Source organism: Colias croceus, chromosome 13 (genome assembly GCF_905220415.1).
Source record: "Colias croceus chromosome 13, ilColCroc2.1".
NCBI classification, from domain to species: domain Eukaryota; kingdom Metazoa; phylum Arthropoda; class Insecta; order Lepidoptera; family Pieridae; genus Colias; species Colias croceus.
The window spans coordinates 6,070,341-6,091,375 of record NC_059549.1 but is presented as its reverse complement, the minus strand read 5'-3'; the positions used below and the strand labels follow the sequence as shown (position 1 = coordinate 6,091,375).

General features: G+C 31.6%; 1 protein-coding gene and 1 long non-coding RNA gene across 8 annotated transcripts; one reads left to right on the top strand and one right to left on the bottom strand.

Moving 5' to 3' along the window:
• Nucleotides 1-25: 25 nt before the first annotated feature.
• LOC123696615 (cytosolic purine 5'-nucleotidase) lies at nt 26-20,965 on the bottom strand. 7 transcript variants are annotated; one of them, XM_045642927.1, is made up of 14 exons: nt 20,785-20,965; nt 19,666-19,865; nt 12,890-12,963; nt 12,647-12,764; nt 11,772-11,867; nt 11,429-11,575; nt 10,909-11,185; nt 8,374-8,548; nt 6,448-6,670; nt 5,423-5,570; nt 3,071-3,225; nt 2,493-2,592; nt 1,620-1,746; nt 26-1,105 (listed from the first exon to the last, which is right to left on the bottom strand). In XM_045642927.1, exons 2-13 carry the CDS (start codon nt 19,833-19,835, stop codon nt 1,639-1,641), a joined length of 1,791 nt encoding a protein of 596 aa, XP_045498883.1. In that variant the 5' UTR covers nt 19,836-19,865; nt 20,785-20,965; the 3' UTR covers nt 26-1,105; nt 1,620-1,638. The 7 variants fall into 7 exon arrangements, with proteins under 7 accessions (XP_045498883.1, XP_045498884.1, XP_045498888.1 ...); XM_045642928.1 differs by lacking the exons at nt 19,666-19,865; nt 20,785-20,965 and adding exons at nt 15,163-15,415; nt 16,273-16,444; XM_045642932.1 differs by lacking the exons at nt 19,666-19,865; nt 20,785-20,965 and adding exons at nt 15,163-15,371; nt 16,273-16,444.
• LOC123696617 lies at nt 17,450-19,036 on the top strand. The gene is made up of 2 exons (XR_006752104.1): nt 17,450-17,667; nt 18,616-19,036. It is a non-coding gene; the product is annotated as an uncharacterized LOC123696617 (long non-coding RNA).
• Nucleotides 20,966-21,035: the final 70 nt, after the last annotated feature.

Genomic DNA, 21,035 nt, shown 5'->3' with positions numbered 1-21,035 from the left:
AGACTCGTTGAAATAAAACACGCAATAATATTGTTCATTATATTTATTCAATATTGTATCTTTCCCTACGTTAACGTATAACGAAAATTTACATTTTCAAAATCACTAGTTTTAATCACATATCTGTTGTAACCAATACAGGCGTAACTGAGAATACTTGTATACACCTCTACATACACAAAACATACAAATACATGTGCAGCTCAGTCAATTTTACACATTACGTGTACAAAATATCTATCTACCGCAATTATAAAACATATTATCATATAACACAATTCTAATTATGGATATAATTAATATGTGCGTTTCAAAGATGCAAAATATTTTAATGCTTTTAACATTGTCAAAATATATTATTGTAAGATTATTATTAAGTATATCGAAATTGACATGTTCCAACTTACACTAACGAATAAAAATACTAATTTATAAACTCACATAAAACAATAAAATATATTTATTTATTTACATAACTTATATAATCTGCAACACAATATAAAATATATTAAAATTGGCAACGAAAATTACAATTCAATCATTTCTCGCACTCGACAAGAATGCACATCAAAGAATAACAAAAAATAAATCACTAAGCATGATATAACATAGATAAAAGCATATTGTATAAAATGCCACGAGTTAATAACTAATACAAGATTATAACTATGTATAAACGAACTCACTGAATTATTGTACCATTCAATATTAACAATAACATTATGTAATATAATAATATATTCAATTATATATGAATCAATAAACATTGGTACAATACCAATTGACTATTCAATACGGTGAACCTCCAATAAATTTAATTTATTAACTAAGAAATATACAGAGAATATGGTCATAAACCACATTCTCTGAAATATCTAAACTACCGCGTTAAATAAAATCAATATGTCCAAAGAATAATTATTTAAGATGTATAATTAATGTGCTGAAAATCTTAGTATCAATTTTTGGGTAAACAAAACATTTTGAATATAAAATACAATTACAAGAGACAGTATTAACGAAGGTTCAAAATAAATGTCATCATTTAAGAGAATTCTTCCAGCGTAGTCCCTTACTCCATTTAAATCTCCATGCAGTTTGTAGCCTGTAAGTAAAAAATAAAATATTATTTATTTTAACACATACGAGGCAACAAAACCTCTACGAGAAAGAGAAGCTATGTAGGATGGAACAATTAGTTTTAAATATTTCTTGCAATATAAATTTAAATGCTTTTTTATTAAAGAGAGGATTTCGTGACAAACTGTGTGCTATAAAACATACGCCTACACATACACAGGTAAAAAAACGAGCACCGTGGCCCTTTCGCGACACGGTGTAGCGTAAATCAGTCTTTATTATTAAAGTTTTAAGGCAAAAAATACTTACTAAAATATAGAACCTTTGTGGACTTTTTAAATCATCCTTTTAATAAACAATTACAAAAATTACAGTTAAATTAAATTAAGTTTCTTATAATAATGTCACGACTCACGATCATTTAAATATTCCTTAACACTATAATAATTTTTAGCTTGTAGCAGCAGTATGTACATACAGTTTATTTTTGAAAAAATTCAATGTCAATTCTTTCATTTTTATTACAAAGGAACACATACCATCACGTAATTAGTGTGTCTACTTGTTTCCCTTGGCCACATCCTCGTCGTCGGAGCAGTCCTCGTCGTGCGTGTGTGTGAGTCGCCGCGGCGTCTCCGGACGCACGTGCGGGACTGACGCTGAGTTCTGAAATATATACATATTACGCATTGAGATATACATATGGAGACGACACCGCCTACATCACTTATGTTCCGCTCAACATACGCCATATGGCGTAACTGCACGCTCATTTTTTATTTGTTTTAAAAGTGAAACGCATCAAATATGCCTTCGTGTGTGTTACGATATTGCAAAAATAATACAATTAATACGGAAAAGTGCAAAGGAATAACTTTCATCGGTAAGTACCTAACTAGATAATAATTTTTAAAACTTAGTTAGAGCAAAAAATGGCGCACAGATTTTGTTCGTGGTGTCTCCTCCATACGAAGTAATATTATCTCAATGGTATTACGTATAAATATTAGAATATAAACTGATAGAGGTTAAATATTTTGTTAAAACTAGAAACTGGACTGGAAAAAATTAATAGGTCTCTCCAGAATAATTTGGTAATTTTTTTTTAAGCATATTGCATAGCTTCTATCGCGGGCATTGAGCGCGGGGACCGAATCCAGAAATTCCGTAACGAAAAAACCTCACGCTCCCCGCTATGTAGTTCTACATGGTATGTGTCTAACTCTAAATATAATATTACGCTCGCTGTAAAGTGTTCGAAGCGTCGAGTTAATAACATAATTAATAAATCGCGTTTAAAATCAGTTAAAATGTCTTTAAATTTTATATACTTGGGACATTTTTTTAATATAATACAAAATGACAAAGAATATTATAGAAACGAAATTTAAATATGTTTACTTATTACATACCTTAGTATCGTTGACATCCTGGGAAGTGGATACGTCTTCAGAAGACACTTCTGCGATGTACGTTGTACTGAACGCTCTCGGCGCACTTGTTTGTCGGGATCTATTTATCATATTGTTCAGATTAGTCAGTTTGTCTACTTTTTTTAATATAAATTTAATGTAAATAATAATGAATACGCCATTTTACTAATGTGTTCGAACAGATGCGCGAGTGCGTCTGTGTGCGTGCAATAGTGCGTATTCTGCATATCAGTGAGCGTGGCATAGATGAGTACCTATGTACTTCTATGTCTATTGCATTAATTTGTATATCTATATACATATGTGTTCCCCGACGAGTACAATATGGGGGTCTTCAAGCGTAGAGTGAACAGGTACCTTCTAGGGAAGCGCGTACCATCTTAGACCACATCTCAGCTTAACATCAGGCGAGATTGTGGTCAAGCTCTTCCCTATCGTCAATAATAAAAAAAAAAAAATGTGATAATGCTGTGTAGCGTGTGTATTTCTATTTGCGATAGTCCGTACTGCTTTATGTGTGCATGTATCAGTGTATCTGTATGTATATTTGTGCGCACCTGTCGATGGTGGGCGTGTCGACGGTGAAGCGCTGCTCGTGCGCGACGGTGGACTCGTGCGGCATGAGCATGGCGGGCGCGCGGAACATGTAGCAGAACGGGTAGTACATCAGGTTCAGGAACGACGCCGCGTACAGGTCCGCGTACCTTACCACCTATATAGAATATAGAGGTTTACAATAAAGTTGATAGTTTTTTTCCAGCTTTTGCATAGCTTCTATCGCGGGCCTTGAGCGCGGGGAACGAATCCAGAAATTCCGTAACGAAAAAACCTCACGCTCCCCACTCCGACGGGCACGGAGGTGTGGCTTGAAGGCATAGCTGATAGCATGCAATAGCTTTACCGCGGCAGTCCCCGAGTGCCACACGTCGTATTTTTGTTGTAAGTACGATACTGGCTACTGCCTCCGCCTTCCCCTTAGAGGAATATAATTTTTTGTTTGAGATTGAAATTTTTATCCGTTCAGTTGTACTTGTGTTATACGTGGTGTAACTGATAAAACTTTCTCTTATACATATTTCTAAAGTAATTTGTAGATGTTTTTAAGGTTGGATATGTTGTTTGGTCGAGGAGGACTTTGATATTTCCTTGATCTTGGTATTATTTATACACGCGAGAGTGATTATATTATCTAATTACTTTTTCTCATAATAATGATATTTTTATCGTAACTTAAACATCAATATTATAGTAGAGCCATTTTAATAGGCAACATTTGACAGTTCAACAAAATTCAACAACGTAACCTAGTAACGGCGACATATAATAACATGATATTTCGTTTTGTTAGAACTGCACATTTGCTTAACTTTTTTCAATTACGATTACATATTTATAATAATAATGACCGATACAAGTTATTTTAAGATTTCATTTTACTGATAAACCATCCTAAACATAATAAACAATTTCTGAATTGAAGAACTGACGTCGCTACAATTTTGTGTCAATAAACCTTTTTTCTTTTTAAATACTAGAGACGTTACTCTAAAAATCGAAATCTGACATCTAGAATCGAATGCATTGTGACTTGTGAATAAAAATCATCATAAATTAATAAATTCGATTGACAAATGTTTCAAATCCGTATCGATTAATACACTTTAATCGATGTTATTAAGCAGGTTACCTCTCTTCGAAGATAAAATTGATAGACGTCAAATGTTGCCTATTAAATTGGCTCGACTATAGATAGAAGCTACTTAATATGTATAATGTAGGTATATGTTGATAACATTGGATATTAATTAATGGATAACGCTGAGACGACTGATATTAACCACGTACTGTATGTAAGTATCTCAACGTAAATATTATATTGCTAATTATTTAAAGACCGCAGTGTTCATCATATGATTGTTTGTAGTGAAAAAAAATAGAAAAAGAAATAATATTTTTTTCATTTTTAATATATTGTCATTTTGCCAATATTATCATAGTAGCAAAATTATCCTTTTATTTTTTGTACTTATAGAAATGCACAAGCCCGTATAAAACGAGGACTGAGCTTATCTGATTGATACAAATTGTATCAATCGAATTAAAATGCACTTGGTTTAACATACGAAACACATAAATCTTGTATCACAAAGGACAGACAGAAGGTTTATTACAATGATCAATGAAGCGGATAATCAATACGCAATTACACGAACCAATAATAGAGACAACCGCTTAATATATAAGCAATGGTTGATTCATGTGCACATTCCTATGTCCTGTTAACATATTTAATAACGTCAATGCAATTTAAATATAGTCATCTAGACCACATCTATACTCAACTACGTCACTAGAATGTGACGTAGGACTCGTAGGAGTCAAATCAATGTTACCTGAATGGACCGAATTTGTACTACAGACACACTACGTAGTATAAAACAAAGTCGCTTTCTCTGTCCCTATGTCCCTTTGTATGCTTAAATCTTTAAAACTACGCAACCGATTTTGATGCGGTTTTTTTAATAGATAGAGTGATTCAAGAGGAAGGTTTTAGAGTTTAGACAAAGCGGGCGAAGCCGCGGGCGGTAAGCTAGTATTTCATAAATCACATCAATTCTGATTTCTTTCTTATATCTGAAGAGTTAAGAGTGATTATTTTTAGAAATGAGTTAACGATGAAAATAAAAAATAACAGTAAGTCGTAGTAAAAGTAACAGCTTTCTAAATACAAGCATAGAATTTACTACTCTTTTATGAAAACTGGCTCTGAAAAACAGTAATATGGTAGTGCGATACTAATGCGAAACAATCGCACTGGCACATCACTTATACTGTTACCCGATCTCTACAAAACCACTACCTAATTGAAGCTTCTTATTTAATATCAAAAATAAAACCAAACTCCATACCTGTGAAGAGAAGAAAGTCTGTCTAGATCCAGATCTAAACAGCGATCCGAGCATGCCGTACGCGAGGTCCATCTTGTGAGTGACGTCACGGATTGCAGCACGCAATTTCGATATGTCCGGTTTCTCTTTTGTACTAGAGTCTAAATCTCTGAAAATAGTATGATATGAATTAATTGCAAAATAAATGATATATCTTATAATATTAAAAAAACGTGTCATAATTCAAGTAGGGAAATGTTTCTTTGAAAAAAGTAGCTACGCGAGTGAATATTATTTGTTTCATACTCTATATTAGCATTTAAAAACGTAACCACTGTAAAGGAACTTATTGTAATAACATATATTTCACTAAATAAAATGCACAAGAGAAAAAAAGAAAGTTCCGCAAATTAGATCAAACATGTACTACATATAACTGTAGTCTATGAATGCGGGTGTTATCGATTACTACATAGAACATACATCCTCTATACAACTTTCTTTAAAGTTAAATCTAAATCTAAATGTGCTCAATCGTTTGTTTTAACTTAAATTTTATCAGCATTAACAACTATTCTTTTAATCCTCTCAAACAAATCAAGTAAATTTTTCCTATAGGATATAATATAAAGTGAAACACAAATAAATTATCTACTTATACCTGTTGTCTCTTAGCAATAAGGCCTATTACTTGATCTCTTATTTTGTTTAGAAATTACTCTAATTATGTTGTTACCTTGGTTTGTAATAGACTTATTAAAACATGTCCTGTCTAATTAGGTGGCCTGATATTGCTTCTAGCAATGAGACCGCAGTTTTGTCTTATATATTTGTTTATATACTAAGGTTACTTGATGTTTGACCTATGTTTATAAATAAGTTTTACTACATAAAACAAAATGTTTAGCACGAATCTATAGATTGTAGCCGATTTTGATTAACTTGGCAGATAGACCAAGTTACATACTTAACTTATGGTATTGTTTACCCTGCCGACCAAAAATGGCCCAACATATTTAATATAGAACAAAAGAAAACACACTCACTTGTACATATCTCCGAGCTGTATATCCAAGTTCTGCAACTGCGCGAACAGCTGGCACTTATCTGTCCACACATGAAGCTCCTGTACCAGTTCTGGCACAATAAGGAATGTACGCCAACCACCGATCTTCTTTGACTTGAGGATATCGCCGAATATGTGGTCACCGATGTATAGCACGTCTTTGCCCTTTGCGCTTATAAGCTCGGTGAATACGTCACATGAACCTAATTAGGAACAAAATATTGTTTTTACAATTGGTGCATTAGCTAACCTAGCCTAGTACGAACATTGTACATACAAATTTTGATATGATACTTTTCTGTATAAAACTACATATACACAATGTAGATTATTAAAATACAGCTGTTAAAATATGACTGCTCATTTGTCCTAAGCGCGAGTTTGAATTGATTTAACAAATTACGTTCTACATCTCTTTTAACAACAAAGGATGATCAGGTACCTTATTCATTCAGAAACGAATAAGGGGCACTATAATAAAATTAAACAACGCAATATTTTTTAACAAGTCCAAAAATCAGTCTAGTAGTACTCTATCTTGATTATAATTAGATTGGAATTTGCACGTACCTATAAAAAACATGAGCTAATCATACATTCGTCAAACATGGTTTAATCATCGACAAGACATATGTTTGTACTTAAACATTAATTTACTTATAGATAAGTTTTCTGATAAAGCGCCTCTAATAAAAACAACATCAGCTTGACGTTATAAATAAATTAAATGTTTTAGTGAAATATAAATAGCACTTTTAAGTTTGATAATATCGATACTTACTATTTCGTAAATGAATTGTATAAAGCTAAATGAATATTTTATTTCATAATGTATATAGGAAATTTAATATAAATGATTGCATAATTACAGCATAATTACTCCATAGAGACAGCGGTGTGTATAATCTTAACAATTACAATCAAATAGATAACGATTATCAATTTTTGTACGTCACCCAATCTACTATGATTATAATGTGATAGTGAATCTTTAATAACTAATAACTATCTATAGGTAATTCTAGTTATAGAATTATATAAATCAGTATATGTTACACAGATAGATATCAAATCAATTATACAATACGTTATTGACCTTATTAAAAGCTACGCCTACTGAGCCTCAACCTTAAAAGACAAACACGTATCTACAATCTTGTCAATCGGTAATTGAGCACGTTTATTTTAATTCAATTTAGATCTTTATACGGCGACTCTAACGCTATATAAGGAAGCTTGTGTGAAAATAAAACACATAAATATGTGAACAAAGGTTCAAAAATCGCTTGTATTTGGCTTAAGGCCAATAACTTGCCCTGGTTGTGTGTTAATGACATACAATTTTACACATAAACAACTGTGAACACTTGGAAACGACGATATTTGCGTGCTTTAGAATAATATATAGTTTATGGTGGAATCTTAGTACATACTTAAGTAGTTTGATTTTATATTCTTCCTTATCAATATAGTAAGGAGATTTGGAAACTACGTATTAACTAATAAAAAAAAAATAAAAAAAAAATAAAGTACAATATACATATTAAAATCACTCTGAATGAGCAACTTATTACAAAGCTCAAAGATTATATCGCGTATTCTAAAAATGCTATCATACTCCGCCATCAAGATTAATCTCTAAAATGATTAATAATCAAATTAAGCAAATATTACTATAATTTTTTATACCTACAATTAACCCTAAATAATAACATAATAAAACTGAATCTGAATGTATCCTAAATTTCATTCCCTATAAGATTAACCGTATTATCACCGATTCTGGATAAGTGTACAAAGTTTGAATTAAACCGTTTAAAGTGGGTAAAAATCGAGCCTTAATAAGTCGATTACAAACATACATGAGGCGAATATAGTCGTGTTGAAAACGGTCAAATAACTTTACCTCCAGAATAAACGAGTCCCTCATGCAATGGTCCAACATGGTGACCCATCTTTAAAGCGCCCGTGCGTGTATCCACTTGTCTTAGAGTTGTACCTTCGCCGAAGAACAGCGGCTTCTTCGCATCTACTACGATCCAGTCGAAGTATGTCTTCCAGTTCCTGTGTGGCTCGCCGGGCTATGGGATTATTTTAATAATTATCTAATGAAAAAAATGAAAGAATAGGAAAAAAAATGCTATATCGTAGTAATAGCGTAGACCGCTAGGTTAGCCATGAGCCATGACCTAACTTCACAAGTAGAATTTTTTATGACCTTTCGGTTTTAAGTGTAGCTCTATATACCTACACTTCATTATAAGATATTGCATTTTGTCTAACTGATTTGCCTTGGCTCAAAAGAAGAAACTGTATACCTACCAAATTTCCGCTAAATTAATTCCATAATAACTTTCTGGTAATATGTGGTACGTACTATGTACAAAAATAAAACATGAATAAAGGCTAAGTAGGTATGTTACGCACCCACGCGTTTATATTTAGAATGGTTCTTTATAACTCTACTATATCGTAGATTTAATAACGCAGAAACGTCTTCAGTTTCTGACAATGATGAAGATTGATATTTCAAAATACATGGATATATAAAGTATGTTCTGCGTTGGTGTTTCGTTACAAACATTATTATCGATATTGAATAAACCATAAAATACTTCACATATTAATAAATTGGTAGGGTTTTATGTGCCGATCAATATATTTTTACGTTCAAATAACATAACGCCGCCTACGATTCGATCATCAAGCGAATATTCCGAAAATAATAAAGAATAACGCTTATTATTTTGATCAAATAATGTTATTTTAAATAACAAAATACAACTTTGACATTAACAATCTGTTTACAGTTACTTAAATAGATAAATGGAGTGCAAAAATAACGATTACAAAGAGTTTTATTATGCTATAGTAAATAGTTAGATTGTTTTTATTATAAAATTTAATTGCAATACGTAGATTAAATTATATTAATATATATTTATTTTTTAATATAATTTCTATTTATGTATGATCAGAGAGAAACCTCTGATCATACTTAAATAGAAATTAAGTTATGATTAAGTTGTTTGTTAGCAAAAATTTATTTAATCTGTTAACTATTTTCGTAATGTCCAAATAAAATCCCAAAGAATCAAAGACAAGTAAAATTAAAACAATTTAATCATTTAATGCACCTGAATTGATGTTAAACTAAATATACGTTCCCCAAAAAACTAGCAACGTGGTCATGCAAAAAACAAAAACATCGGAATGCCAAGGCCACAAGTCCACAAGATCACACTCCAAACATTATAAATCAAGTAAGTATTATTCTTTGACGATCGTGTCTCCGGTATAAAACTATTATTGACATTTTTCCTTGACCACGATGTTTGCAAAACCGCAGATCGCTCCTCTCTGCGTATTCTATTGCATCGTAATTATGTTACATAACACAAAAACAAATCATTTAACTCTATATTACGCATTAAAATCAACGTACTTTGTCCTATTTTATTTAAACTTAATATATGAGTAGAGAGATTAGATATTGCTGTATGTTTAAAGGTTACTCAACTTTCGAGTTACTTTCGATTTTAAAATATTTAAATCTAAGTAATACGTAAATCCGACGTAAATTACGACTGATATTGAAATTTTGAATATAATGTACGTGTGAATTTTCTACGGTAATGCTAATTTTTATGGAAATCCGTGTAGACCATGACATAAACATTACATAAGAAACTTATCATTACGAACGCATAACATCGCGGCCACCTATGTGTCAAAACTCAAAGCACAGATAACAAACTAATATAGTTCAGGATACATCGCCCATTTTTGCAAGTGACTACTATCAAGCTAATTTTCCGTTTGTAGCTTTATTTTGATGAGACACCGAATAATTTCGTGTACGAAAGTCTCGATTGTAGTAGCTAACAGAGATAACAAGGATAAAAATTTTTGATTTGATGGTTCTCAAATATTTATTACTAATTGAATTTTTTTTTTGTTCAATCTCAAGATAATTACCTAAATTATTCGAAAAAATATTTATCCTACAAAATCTATGGCTGGTTCAAAGAGTCCCCCTTTCCAAAGTGTATCGATAACGAGGTCATCATAAATGATTACTAACAAGCTGATTTTTTTGTTTTCACTTAGTTAATGTTTATATAATTCAACAGACATATTGTCCTACAAATTGCGTAATAAATATTTGAGAACCATCAAATCAAAAAATTTTATCCTTGTTATCTCTGTTAGCTACCACAGTCGAGAGTTTCGTACACGAAATTATTCGGTGTCTCATCAAAATAAAGCTACAAACGGAAAATCAGCTTGATAGTAGTCACTTACAAAAATGGGCGATGTATCCTGAACTAATAATTTTCGTAATTATAAAAAATATAATTTCGACACGTTGATTTTAAAATTAGTTACATAGTAATAGTATGTACACACATTAACACTTTTGAGTGTCAAAGCGACTTACCTTAGCGCCATGCGGGAAATCAAACAGATAGTTCATGATCTTGTCTGTGAAATTGTAATCACTGTTCGTGAGTATGAACAACTTGGCTCCACTTTCTCTTATCCTGGACAAGAAAGTCGGTAGCCTTTCATCTTTCTTCAAGTATAAGTCTAAGTTTTCAATAGTTTTCTTCTTGAGGTCTCCATGAATGTGTACATAGTCCACTGCGTTCCTGACGTCTTGGAATATAGACTTGAACGACATGGCCAAGTCGCCGCATCTTACGCCAGTTTTTTCTCTAAAGGCATTGAAATAAATAATATCACAAAGTTCCAAATAAATAAAAAAACTTTTATAAAAATAAAATTATACGAACATAAAGTTTAATAAGGGAAGAAGAAAAATCTTTACTCACTAAAGTTTCAAGGAAGTAGTTTCAAGGAAGTTTAGTATAATACTACATATTAGCAAAGTAAAATGATGAAACAAAAAGATATTTTCGCAATTAATATGATATTAATAAATTATTTGTCTTGCTCACCTTGTGTATTGCGGAGAGTTTGTGAAGAAATCTATCAAACACGCTATCAAATAAGTCTCGGGCAGATTGAACAATGTGTTCAGTACGTATACTCTTGATTCATCCAATGTTAAGAATTTGTTAGGATATAATTCGTATACTTGAGAACTGGAACAAAAAATATTATTACAAAGAAGAATTTATATATCTAATATTAGTTAGATATAAATTAATTTAATGTTTTGACAATGTTAATAGTAAAATTTGAAACTACAGTAACAATTTTGTAGTCCCACTAAAATATTCATTAAAAACAACAATACAAAGAAAGATTAATAAAAAAAAACATAAGAAAATAACTTACTGTTTAAGAAATTCAAAACCATGCACGCACACAAGAATGTTCCCGTATGCGTCTACTTTCAACAAGTTACCGTATAGTGTATCGAACCACAGACCTCTGAAAAAGATTTTTTTTTATTTATTTTCATAATATTTCAAGAACACAATAAGGTGTAGTATTATATACACTATGACTTGAGTTATTTAACTGGAACGCGCTGAAGCTTATACATTGCTATCTACGCACATTGTCTGTTTATAGTTTAATTAAGTATGTAAGTACATAATTTTTTTATATTTCATAATAATATCTGATAAAGTATGTATTTCAAATGATATTTTATCGGACAGATGAGAATGCATTATCTTTTACCGTCGCGTCGTTACTTCAAAACGTTAAACGCATATGCTTGTTAAACAGAATTGGTAAATTAATTATCAAACTATGTATTAAATAAAATGTAAAATTGACATAAACTGTGATAATAATGTTTCACACGAATTGTAATGACAAATGACAATACAAATATAATTTAACGAACGCCAGGGTGACAATCATTTCTAAAAACGCGACAATGTTATCTTTTATTTTTATAATAATGTATCTAAATTAAAGCCATTATGCACGTATTTCCTTTCATAAACCGTTTAAAACCTCACTTTGATAGCCCTGGTTTAGCATAGACAAATGTAAAAATTATGTATTAAAAACTGCACCCGACACATAAATACTTGTAGTACGAACATAGATGACATCATAACCTATTTCTAGCCCATCAGTCATCGATAAGTATTTATACTGTTTCAACTTCTCCTACATAATAACATTAGGCCGGAATATCGGCGTTAAAATATTTATCAATTCCTCTTCCATTCATCCTTAGTTTATAAACTTACCTTACTGGAAATGACGGATCGTATTCAAATTCTAGAATCTCTCTTGGATACCCTTTGTTCACTAATCTTTCTTTGGTCAAGTTGAATCCTAACGTTTCATACTGTGGCGATTTATACTCTGCAACAAATTTGAACCTTGAATTAAATTTGAACAAACAATGCACATTGCACACCATTTCACGGTGCTAATGACTCAACGCTAACTTATTTGTTGATAAAAAGAAACGCAGTACGCTTACTCACCTGCCAGAGTGTAATCCATATCGAAGCCGTAAAATTTAACATTTTCTAAATGCAGCGATCTGTTCACAAAGATCCTGTAACAATTTGATACGACGTTAGTATTCTAAGCGAGGTGAGACTGATGATTACCATATTCATATAGGACGGAAAAGTAGGACACAATGACAAAGTGTCGTGTGTTTCACACTCAATGTACTAAATAATATTTCTGCCTACTTTGGTTCGTTCGTGTTTAGGGTTAATTTTGTTGGGAAAGTCATAATTGTCAAAACTGGTTACATTTCTCTTAGTAAGTATACCTACGTATTAACTATTAAGACTACATAATTAAATTTCTGTGAATTGAGGATAATATCGGTAGAGTAAATTATTATTTTAAAATTGACATAAACAACAATTACGTTTTCTCATAATTACTAATGTTAAATCAGCTTCAGCCCAATGGTTGTCTAGCCTATTTGTGAAATTAACCACTTTTTGGTTGGCTTTCTCTAGGAAAAAAATAGCTCCTACATATTATAATTAGTGCCTAACAAAAAGGTGGACGATAATTAATACGTCATGACCTTGTACAATATCCAAATATTCGAGGCAAAAAACATAAACTTAAAATGAATCAAATACTTTGGCAAACCATTTTACAGCAATTATAAGGCAGCTTCGATTTTTATTATTCGCTATTTTTAAACGAACGTCCGATATGGTATCATTCACACAAGTGTGCAAAATAAATATTGCAATATAACATACAATATACAAGACAACACAAAGAGGGTCTTTGTTCTACAAATTCTATAGACATTTTTGAATCAATCATTCAATATACTCAAATATGTACGATGCCGGCAAAAGCGGTACATACATAATGACCCAACTCAGTTTAAATACATAATTTAGTCTCAATAAAATTTGCATTGAAACAAAATCATAACATACGTGCTAGTGTATCCAAAATCAATAAGCTCTACTTATCGATTAGTATAGAGCAGTCTATTAAAGAACTTTTGTTTTGTGCTAGATTTAGACGAAATTAAAGTCCGTAACAACTAACAATCAGCCAGCCAATTAAAAATATCACGCGATTACAGCCATGTCAGAGTCGGAACACTCTTATCGCAAAATTGACTACACTGGAGCTATAAAGTTCGGGGAGTTAACGAGCGAAGACACGTAACCATCAAAGATATTCATTGAGCAATGCGTGAAAACTCAAGACTGACATAAAAAACAAGAATTCAATTACAAACGGCAAGTTGTAACAATCAGGAAATAAGTAAATGCGACAAAATCTTCGTATTGATTTCTAAACTATAGCGAGAACAACAATTCCCAAAAAAAACCATGTAACATTTATGTTAGGTATAACATATATTAAAATGCCACAACAAGTAAATTGTCATAAAGATTAATCATATTGATTATTGTTTAATCGATTTTAATAAATCTCATCTATTTCGGGTATTGAACATCATCATCAAGTTTCATATAAAGGTCTACGATCTCAATTTATTTTAGAAGTCAATAAACATTTCCAATGTCAAGCATGTTGTTGTACAAGTCAGGTGTGAATACTGATTTAAATATTGGCGCCGTTAAGTGCTGTGGTTCGATTTATAATAATGGCAGATTGTGACACTACCGACAGCAAAACGCAAATATGTGCCATTATACCCCGAAATCTGCCAAGTCGCTTGTGTATGAATGCCAATGACATCCCTGCAATATAATTCTTCCAGAGCGTGTTCTCCAGCGATCTCGAAATAACCATTACGGCAGCGTCAAAACTTCAGTGAATTACTACAGTATTCACTGCTACTTCCTATTTATAAGCCTCATCTAAATTTTGCTACAGTTTCTTATAAAAATTACTAGCCTATATTTTTATACGACATTGCAAAATATTTATAAACAGCATACTGCATAACCGGACGCAGTCATCGAAAGTATGGTAAATATAGATTGTTAGTATCTGTACATGGTGGCATTTGCTGTCAAGTACATACTTCAATCATGATACCAAGAAATCATCATTTGAGATGAATGTAAGCATCCGCTTGGACCACTTTGTAATGAGAAGAATCCCTTTCTTTAATCTTCGTGATTGCTATATAGAGTAAGAACTCAAAATTCTTCGTCTATGTGTCTTTTTTTTTTGTATGTTACCTAATTTTTCTTTTATGTGCCTATCCTCAAAATTTGTATACAAGCATGTTGCGTGCGTATCTACCTAACCTTTAAACCACTACGGTTAAATAAATCTCAATAAAACTTACTCATTCGGAGCTGCCGTATACCGGTCTCCCTTTCCGTAAGAGGAACCATTGGCCGCAGAATATTCAGACGTTCCATTCGCCATTAGCTCTTGATACCTCATGGCATTACAATTCAACCAATATATTTTTAACACACTCCCGCTTTCGCTTTCAACTTGTATTCCAATGTTAGTAAACACAACTTAATTTTTTACCTTGCAACACTAATACTGACTTGTTTGTAATACCAAATGTAGAGGTGGTGTTGCGCTCACTATTAACCAAATACAGGAAGCATTTGAGTAGATATCCTTGACAGTAACAAGGTTAAAAGACCTTAATGGGTACTCCGAATCATGCCAAGATTGCGTGCACGGGATTTTCGTTTATAATGCATTTATATAGTACATCTTCTGAAATTTTCTCAAAAGTTGAATGTTTACGTAAACAATACGGCATGTTTATAGCCGAATTAACTTATTATGATGACAAAATTCTGGGTCAATAAACGGTCAGAGTGAGGGTTAATTCAAAAGAATGGAGTCATATACGTTTGAGTAAGTATAATGTTGTGCTGTGAAACGATTGAAATTTCATTAGGGAGAGGATACAGGACGCCTGGGGGAGCGCTGCCAGGAGACGACAATCGATATAGTTTTACCAGACGCTACATCACGGTAATTAAGTTATTGCTATTGAATTTCAGATCAACGGTTCCAAAGTACCAATTACCATACCAATGTACGTAAAAAATTTGCTCAATAGGGAATGAATTTATGAATACATTAAAATATTATATTGTTGAAATTGTGTGGGTGGCTTTTCGCCTTTCTATCTTAAATAATTGTCGGTGTAACAAACTGGTACAGCTTGTACATAGCTTGCACAATAATTTCTGTTGACCATGGAGTTATTAATATTTAACTAAGTGATAGTGATTATAAAGTGAATGCACGAATTATATTATAATCACGTTTCAATAATGAAAAAGATCTGTTACCATCAAAGATATTCAGTACCTACTCAAACACAAAAAAAACGATGTTAGAAACAAATTTCACACATCACATACATTTGTATTATAAACAGGCGTATAAATAATAAATATGTATAAAGTGTAATTCGCAAAACCTTTGTCTACGATTCGTCGCGGTCGCACTGATTTGATCAGGTGGTGTTTAATTGTACTTTGAACAAAAAAGCATCTACTGAACATCCGATAATGAGTACGAAAAAGCACGTAACTAGCAATTAAAGACAATGCGACGTTATCAAGCGGCAAAGCATTCGCGTGTACTGACGCCATTCACGTCGGCGTCGACGTTAGTCCATCCACTACTTCCCCCGCGACCGCGCCAACTCCAAACAGCTGATTCACAGCCTTACATCTAACTCAATGCTTGAAAGTTGACACTAAACTGTGTCAATGAATACGAATAGGCTTTTCAATAAAACAAAAACATTCCATGGTATAAGAAATGAGTCATGACATGCTTAGAAAGCCGCCAGACCAGACTCCAAAATGATTACAGGACATGGCGTAATTTACAATAATAATAATTAATTAAATACGGACAACAATTGCATAACCTGCAACAATTCCTAAATCGAGAAAAAAATAGAACGCTATCGTTCAAAGAAAAAATATTATATTCTAAAATGCATTTATATAAAATTAAAAAATCCATGAAATACGTCATACAGATAATAAAGCGGAAAAATATGCAATCTATCAGAAGAACAATTGACCTATTGTAGATTTTACAATAGGAAAAATATGTAAGTAATAATAAATCGTTAACGTCTAATCAAACATTCCGGGTGTGTGAATGGAAATATTGATAAAAATCTTCTACGTCATAAGATAACGCTATTTGTCATAGAGTAACATGTAATCATTGTCAACTTAGTGATGAAACTTTTAAGAAGTTTGTTAGTTTGTACGATTAGGTGGAGAACAACAATAAAAAACAATATTTTATTCCTAATGTAAGCGCACATGAAACTTCTGTGCTTATATGTAAATGGCAGGATGCTCCAGATAAAAAAACGGGTCATAGAAATTATGATTCAATACATCAAAATATAAATATTTCTATTTTCCAACTTAAAAATCCATCCATAAACATTTAAAATAATTTGAATACAAGAATTATTAAAACCGAATAACAATCACCGAAAATCTCAAGGCTGACCTAACAAAAAACAGAAGAGTCTGTAATGTTAAATGTAACTAGGAATAAATGGTATGTTTACTGATTTCATTGATTATATTGTCATAGACTATAATTATGCCATAATATTAAACCCTACTGATGGGAATAAACAGTCTGATAAGAGTTTGGACACCCTAGCCAATCGAGACATGATTCTGTGAGAAGTCATACTGTGCATCTTTATATAAATACATTTTCAGATTTACTTTGGATTCGGGAGAATGGTAAACAAAATCTGACATACTCCAGTTACATATCTAAATATGTAATTCTATTGACGAGAGACGAAGTCGATAAAATTTTAGAAATTGTACGTAATGTAGTCAAATTTTAATAGTTTTTTTTTTATTTTAACAAACAATATTGATGAAAATTTATATAATAATATCAATTATTCTTATAGATGCTCGCATCTTTAATTAGTGTTCTTCGAAACATTTAAATTAACATTTTCATCTAAAGTCCGAGATTTCATATAGGTACGTATCGTAAAATAGAGCGCGCGGTAGGTATTTAAAAAGTTCAGTTAGTCAAAATTAATTCGGCTCTTATTATTTGTGAGTATTATTTTACATTGATCTATTATGAAGAGGACGAGTAATTACATATCAAACTTCAACGGTTTTAATGACATGACGGTATTAGTAGTACCTACATAATAAGTAATAACTAATAACTAATAACCAGTACCTACTTAAAAAAATGTATATTTTTTTTGGTTCGTGAATAAAAACAATCACAAATTTCTTAATTCTTCCTATCGATGTTATCGGTAAATTTAATAAAATACGCAAGTTTCTGAAATTCTGAATAGATACAGCATAATATCGCTGACGATGAGATCTTTCCAAGACCGGCAAATGAATTTATAATATCAATAAGATAATAATTCAATGAATAAACTATTTGCGAACATGTAGCTGCTACTGAAGGTAGAAGTTGCGTCACAAATAATGTTTACATTAGATACGCACCTGTGCTCCAAGCGTCTCTTATCAAGCCACGTATTATGCACCATATTAATAGTCTCTGCGTAACTGTCTAACTCTAGCTCGCTTTTGGATAGAGGTTTGTCAACTCCAGCAATAGACTTATCGGGTATCTCTAAAGTTTCGTTTCCTGCCAGAAAAGTCACGACCGGTCTCGGTTTCGAAGACGAATTCGCGCGTGCGCGTATCTGTTGTGGACTAACTGATGGCGAAAGTGGATACGCAACTTCAAATGCGTCTGGCATTTTATTTTTATTTATTTGTTACAGAACAACGTGCTACAATTGGCGTGCAAGGATGTCGGACAAATACTGACATTAAAAGTAAATGTAGACGCAAATAAGATCGTCACTAATTGACCCCACATTGTGATAACACTTTTGTTGGGTCAAGATAAAACAAAATGATGTAAATTCACATAATGTATCATCAGTATCTATGTGCTAATAATATTTGTAAATACTTTTCATGCTGTATGTAAGTGAAAGTATTATCACAACTTATTAAAATTTATCTGGCTTTGTTTACTTGCGATTTTGTATGTTATACAATTTATAACAGGGAAATGTAGTCATTTTTATTAGAAAATATTTTTTTACACAAGTACATGAAGTTCTTAAACTGTTTACTAGAATTTTTGTAGTGCAAAATGTATACTGTACAAAAGACAAATAGAGGTATGCGAATTGAGATGTAACATTTTCTTTTCCATTTCTTTCAATAGCATAGCTTCATAGGGATCAAATATATTATATTAATATAATATATTAATATATATATACAAAATTATTCTAGAAATGGCTTCTAAAATAATTGTGATATAGATAGTGAAGGTATAATTGATGGAGGGTGTCCTGTTTTTTTATATTTCAAAAGTACTTATTACAAAAATATATTTCTATATTCCATAGTGTTATTTTGTTCCCTGTGATAATAAAGTAAGTATGACTTCCATAAACACACATAAAAGCAATCAAAATGTAAAATTTAATTACATTTTTTTTACTTGGCAGCATAAAGATTATAGTATAGTAACAGATAAAATCAATTTTATGAGGTATGTGATAAGTACTGTTTCAACAAATGATACTTCAAATGTTTTAGCTAGCAGTTTTATGTCTTATTTTTATTACTCTACAATTCTAAACATTATCTTCTTTCAATTTCTCATTCCCCAAGGATAATAAACAATACATAATAATGTATATATCTATATTTCTTCAATATCCAAATTTACTAAAATACATTAGGCTAATTGAATTGTGTAGTCAAGTATACCTGTAACTAAAATAGTATTCATATAAAGTAAAATAATATACCTGTGTTCAGCTCTTCTATAATACTTCTTAGACATGAGGAGACTATCCTGATGTTGAAGACATTCTTTCTGCTTGCACACATCAATTCCAGCCATTTTTGAAGTCTTTGAGATCTTTGGATATCTTTGGTATTGAAGCAATTTTATGAGTAAGTATAGTGGTTTCCTCATACACAAATTTCAGTGGCCACTATGAGGAACCTGCAATATAAAATTGATTTAAAAATAAATAAATGACAAGATTATTGTGTAGGTAATTAAACTATAACTTCATTCTGTTTTCTCAAAATTTTCAGGATAAGGCAATGCAAATTACATAATATATTATAATACTAGCTGTTGCCCGCAGCTTCGCCTGCGTGGAAAAGAAAAATTTTCATGGTAATAATTTTCATCCCCTATTTTATCCCCTTGGGGGTAGAATTGATCAAAATCCTTTCTTAGGGGACGCCTACGTTATGACATCTACCTGCATGCCAAATTTCAGCCCGATACGTCCAGTGGTTTGGGCTGTGCGTTGACAGATCACTATATCAGTCACCTTTGAGTTTTATATATATAGATTTTGAGGATTATGTGGTAGGAATTAAAGTAAGCTCTACACTCATTCAATATTCACTCATTCAAGTCATTGCAATATGTACTACAAAATTAAATTGTCACCAACAATATCAAATTTTTTACATGTGAAATAACTAGGTAGGTACCGAATGTAATATTTAACATTTAGATATTTAAATATATTATATAACGAAATATCCAAATGTTTAATATTTCATCTACCTAACAGTTAAATTGAGAAATACCAAGAAACCTTTTCTGTGAATGAAAGCAGTGTATGTTGTGAATGTTTAATGTTTATCAAATAAATTGGAAATTTAACATGCGCCGAATGATTAGCGGACTTGAATATTTGTGGTATTACGCCACTACAAAATATAAATAGTTTCACAGAAGTATGATGCTTACTTAGTGCTATAAATAACTACGCACATAATAGTTCTATTTTTCAAGTATCATTAAAATGTAAAGGAAATATATTAAATATCTCATACAAAGCCATTTCCATTCACAATATTTAAATTCAAAATTATGTTTTTTATCTAATTTTAGCTCTTACCGTTTCTAAAAGTAGATGCGTATTATTTTCGATTTCTAAGAATACTAATATTAATACACTACGCTCAAAGCTACGACATGAGTGAACTTTCTTATCACTCTTCTTTAGTTAAACAGTTTATTGCATTTTCGCGATAAGAAAGGAAAACATACCACACAAATTAAAAATCAACAGTCAAGAACAAAATCAAAATTATTAGTGTCAATTGTCACTTGTCACTGTCATTTACAACAACCATCGTCATGCTGACC

Coding starts and splice junctions, on each gene's coding strand:
- LOC123696615 (XM_045642926.1), bottom strand. CDS start 18,591: ATGCCAGACGCATTTGAAGTTGCGTATCCACTTTCGCCATCAGTTAGT. Junction 12,964..18,331: donor AAGAGACGCTTGGAGCACAG/GTGCGTATCTAA, acceptor AAATTGTTACAG/GATCTTTGTGAACAGATCGC. Junction 11,576..11,771: donor GGTTTTGAATTTCTTAAACA/GTAAGTTATTTT, acceptor TTTTTGTTCCAG/TTCTCAAGTATACGAATTAT.